Source organism: Triticum urartu, unplaced genomic scaffold (genome assembly GCF_003073215.2).
Source record: "Triticum urartu cultivar G1812 unplaced genomic scaffold, Tu2.1 TuUngrouped_contig_6158, whole genome shotgun sequence".
NCBI classification, from domain to species: domain Eukaryota; kingdom Viridiplantae; phylum Streptophyta; class Magnoliopsida; order Poales; family Poaceae; genus Triticum; species Triticum urartu.
The window spans coordinates 1-5,008 of record NW_024116894.1 but is presented as its reverse complement, the minus strand read 5'-3'; the positions used below and the strand labels follow the sequence as shown (position 1 = coordinate 5,008).

Genomic DNA, 5,008 nt, shown 5'->3' with positions numbered 1-5,008 from the left:
TCGTCCGCCTCGCGAGGCTTGGCCCCTCGCGAGGGTCTTGAATGCTTATTGGTGAAGATGGGCCATACGGGCCCGCTCGCAGAGCCACGCCGTGGGCCGCAGGCAGGCAAGTCTGGGGACCCCCGTTCCCAGAACACCGGCAGCTAGAAACACCATCGAAACGGAGACTAAGCGGGAAGAACCTTATTCCATTTTCAGAGAGCCACCACCGCCTCGCCTCTCTGAACAGGACACAAAACCTAACAAAACTAAAAAACATGAAGAAACGGAACCCTCCCGGCGGCAAGGACCGGGATCCACCACGCCTTCATGGCCCTAAGACTGCAGGAGACGAGGTAGACCGACGGCGGCACCGGCGGGAGGCACGAAAAACCGTAGCCAAAGGTTCCTCTTTCTTCCACGGAAGAAAGAAAACTATCTACTCTAAATTTAGCTTCATAATAAATACGTTTCCACTTTCCAGTGTTTCGTTACCTAGGTGCCGGTACTTACCTAGGTGCTGGTACTCAATCTCTTCGTAAATAAATATAAGAGCATTTGGATCACTATTTCTTATCAATATTATTTTCCTTTCTTTTTGCGAGTAATATTTGTTTTCTCTGTGGCTTATTTTTATATACTCCAAATTTGACTTCATAATAGTACATTTCACTTTCCAGTGTTTTGTTACCTAGGTGTTGGTACTTACTTCATAATGATCACTTTTTTAATGAATGATACGCACACTCGTGCATATTCGAGAAAAAAACTTCATAATGATCAAAAGGTCACTTTGGAACACAGATGATAGGAGCACTTTCTTTTGAATAGTTTGAATCTCTGAGGCTTTGATATCTTTTTTTTTCTGTGAGTTTTTTTTCTATGGCTTATTTCTCTCTACTCCAAAATTGGCATCCTAATAATGTGCTTCCATATGTTTCGTTACCTAGGTGTTACTTACTTCATGATGACCATTTAAAAGGAAAAGCTCATGTTCAAACATGCTATGCACATATCATGCCGACGTACAATAGTGGACCTTCTATGGATCACAGCATATGGAAGTTTCCACTTGATGACCCGGTTAAATTTAATGCTCATACTTCCTTTTTCGATGGTATTGGAGGGACGGGCATGATTTTAAGGGATGCTTCTGGTGCCATCATTTTTTGTTTGTGCACACACCTATTCTCATGCAATGATGTGTTTGAATCTGAAATTTTGGCAATCAAAGAAAGAGTTAATGCTGGCCTTGCAATGGAGTAACCTTACTATTGATGTGGAGTCAGACTGTTGGAAGAGGTCAATATATGGTGAGAAGCAGAGATGTCAAGTACGCTTTGCTGATAAAAAAAGAGATCAAAGAGAGCTTGTCCCGTAGTTCTTGTGGCTGATTCATCATTCATGCATTGCACATGGAAATCGATTCCTGGGGAGTGGGAAAAAAATGGTCGCCCACCGTGGGGCTCGAACCCACGACCACAAGGTTAAGAGCCTTGCGCTCTACCAACTGAGCTAGACGGGCTGTCTTGTTTTTGTTTTGATTTCTAAGTAACTCTTCCATGCTCCACGCACAGAAGGTATCAGTCCATCCTACTCCCCAGTCAAAAAAGCAAACACCGATAAAGAAACAAAAATGATGCAGGCACTACAGATTTATCTTCAACTCTACTGTACACTTGGTACTCCCTTTATCTAGGTTTATAGGATGTGCACGTATTGTTAGGTCCTCATTTTAACCAACAAAAAATGTGCCACATGCCACAAAAGCATAATAGGAACACAGTCGCAATAGAAACACCGACTTAGCATTCAGAAACAACGACGGGACAGCTCAAGATCTATAAAATCAACAAGTTGACAATAATGCACAGAAATTAATAAACCAGAGGTGCACGGCTACTACTTACACTACTTGCAAGGCTGCTCCCTTTCCTCAACAATCAGCATTTTTTCATGGTGAAATAGGAGGGCGCTAGCCAGAAAGGGCGGTTCCAGCAAGCTACACAGGCATCAGTTAGTTAGCCCATGTTCAACTGATCAATTGTCACTAGAGGGCGCTTTGCAGCCGCGGCAGCCACCGCGTTCAGTTGGAAAGAAACCCTCTGGCTCTGGCTCTGGCTCTGATGTTGCTCGCTGCCCCTCTGATCCTGCGAATAGTTTGGACTAGGATTGGCAGGGATTGCGTCGGCTCCCTCATTGTCATCTTCTGCCTCTTCAGTCTGAGCTGGTGGCTTCAGTGCGGGTAGGAGCTGGTAGTTTTCACTCAACAAAGTGTCCTGCTCAGGTGGCAGAGGAATCGAGCCAGGTGGAGCGATAGACTTGGGCAGCGGGATCTTGTTCCGGCTGCGTGCCAACTCGAGTAGAACCTGTGTAACATCAGAAAAATGACTTGTCATCCACCTATGCATACAGAGTACTTTGTGTCAGCTTGAATTTCCAGGGGTCTGATAAAACATAAAACAAGCACTTGACTTCAAAGCATAACCACAAGAGTTGTTCATAGCCTTTTTCTACGCAAGATCTTGTTTAGTATAGCACTTACCAGCTAACCCGCAAGTGAGTACACTTGTGAGTGACTCCTCAATCTCTAATATCTTTGTACTACCTAATATGATCCATCAACATTTTAGGTATATCTTCAGATTTCAGCAAAGTACACATTAAGAATCATAACCTGTTTGTATATTCTTGTTATGAAGTCTAGCCATGCATTTCCAAAAATTGTTTTTCTACTACGAAATGTTATGTGGGGGATTCCGAGGAAGCCCACAGGCCACAGCAGCCACACCTGAGTTGGAATCCGCTAAGAGTCTATTAAGGAAAGGATATTTTGTTCCCTAAGTTAAGAGTCATTTCAATAGAACCTGCAGCAGTCTTGTTCTGCAGCAATTTGAGTTTGTACCCGCCCAGGACACTAGTCTTGAGTCGCCTATATAAAGGTCCCCTAGCTGCAGCGACTGATGCAAGTTATCAACAAAGAAGTCTTCCGTAATCACTATTTCCCCACTACCCTGTTACCTTTCTGATCTGTGCTGGCTACGGTACCTTGTTAACCATCTAGCACTTTCTGGCCACAGGAATACCCTTCGGTCTAGAGGCTCTAACAGATGCTCTCCCTTGTATGTGATTATTTCATTTGACCCATCCCATGAGAGTGTTCCAATCTAACGATAATACACATAATATATCTAGAGTAAAGCCAACTAATAAGGAAACCGAGTATTTTTGTTGTTTCTAATTTCAACAGTAAGACAGCTGCTGCAGCACCAGCAGCATATCTGCACTAACAGAAGGGGGTATTTATTTCTTGATTGGTTCTCTTCTCAAAGGTTACATTGTGTATATGGAACTACTAGCGGCACATGATTCCTACGATTTTGAACCCTTCAGCGGATAAGCATTCAACTTTCCAAACGAGCCATGGGCTCAGCTTAACATTCATAACAACACATGGACTAAATTGAACGTCAATCTTCTGCCACTGGACTCTCCTTCCATCCTCTGCTACTAGCAGCACCCAGGGATTTACCTGTCGACACTCCCTGATTACCCACCAAATTGGCAAAAGTTCGGTTGGTTCCAACTTCCTAAAGGATAAAGGAGTCATCTTGGTCCATTCTTGGTAGGGTGCTAGAGTACTAGTACTATTTGCAAAGCTGAGAATTTGGGGATGAATCTGGGTTCCGATCCCACATTCCCTCCTATGTTTTCCTTATAATTTCAGTGTAACACTGACTGATATGTTGGTCCCTCAGACGGCTACAAGTGTAGACAAAATAACATTTCGTTGGCTGAAGGATTCAAAACCGAATCTCTTCGTTGAGGACGGTGGCTTCTAGCCGAATCTCTTACTGAATAATGCGTTCTATTAATAAATCCAACCTTATTTGAAATTTAAAAATTTCCAATAAATGTCTCTCAGCCAAGAACCAGCAATTAACTGAAATCTCAACAGCGCACAACATTTCTTGAATGGAGATTGTTTCTTCGGTGACACATCTGCACATCCTCTATTGTGCTTACTATTTCCCCAATTGGAGACCACAACGTTACTCCCTCTGAATCTGATAGGTTCATAGGAAATTGTTTCGTCATCCACCAGCTGAAGATGGTAGCAGCAGAGCTGTTGCATGTCGTCCACCAGGTCGTAGGATGAAGCTACGAAACCTAGTAATTTGTCCGAATCTAACGAGGATATATAGTGCTAGGGTATTTGGTGAGATTGGTGGTACTCGTACCTCGCGGGGCGGCGGCTGGGAGAAGGAGAAGTTGACCTTGGCCTGGATGGCGAGGCGGACATCGTCGGCGTCGAGCTGGGGCTTGGCGGCGTGGTCGGCGTAGACCTGCGCGTCGCCGAGCACGTCCCTCAGGCGTCGATATATTTTTTGCCTACCAATATTGTTTTCTTTCTTTTAGCCAGTATTTTTTTTCCCCGTGGCTTATTTTTATTTACTCCAAAAAAATTGCGAGAAAACCTTTCAATCTATTCATCAACTGTCAAGTTGATACAAAGAACATCATAAGTAAAAAATTACAGAGTACATGTTAGTAGACCACCTAACATGAGTACAAAAGTACCATCATGAGTACAAAGAACATCATGAGTGAAAAATTGCATACATGTTAGTAGACCACCTAGCGACGACTGCAAGCACCGGAGCGAGCCGAAGGCGCGCCGTCATCTTTGCCCCTCCCTCATTAGAGTCTGGCAAACCTTGTTATAGTAGACAGTCAGGAAGTCGTCGTGTTAATGCCTCATAGGACCAGCGCATCAGAATAGCAACCGCCTCCGATGAAGAGAAGCGTAGATCTTAAGGATCCAACCTGTAGACACACAAGCACAAGCGAACAAAGACAAGATCCACGTTAATCCACCGAAGACAACCGCCGACCAAATCCCAAGAGATCCGCCAGAGACAAACCTCCACACGGCCTCCGACAGTGCTAGAAACACCATCGGGACGGGGACTAGGCGGGGAGAAACTTATTCCATCTTCAGAGAGCCGCCGCCGCCGCCGCCTCGCCC

General features: G+C 44.5%; 1 protein-coding gene and 1 non-coding gene across 2 annotated transcripts; both read right to left on the bottom strand.

The window, feature by feature from the left end:
- Positions 1 to 1,431: 1,431 nt before the first annotated feature.
- On the bottom strand, positions 1,432 to 1,504 carry TRNAK-CUU. Its single transcript has one exon. It is a non-coding gene; the product is annotated as a tRNA-Lys (tRNA).
- Positions 1,505 to 1,771: 267 nt separating this feature from the next.
- Positions 1,772 to 4,939, bottom strand: LOC125530222 (transcription initiation factor TFIID subunit 9-like). Its single transcript, XM_048694619.1, has 3 exons — positions 4,905 to 4,939; positions 4,221 to 4,371; positions 1,772 to 2,348 (listed from the first exon to the last, which is right to left on the bottom strand). The coding sequence occupies exons 1-3, from the start codon at positions 4,937 to 4,939 to the stop codon at positions 2,001 to 2,003; spliced, it is 534 nt and encodes a 177-aa protein (XP_048550576.1). The 3' UTR covers positions 1,772 to 2,000.
- Positions 4,940 to 5,008: the final 69 nt, after the last annotated feature.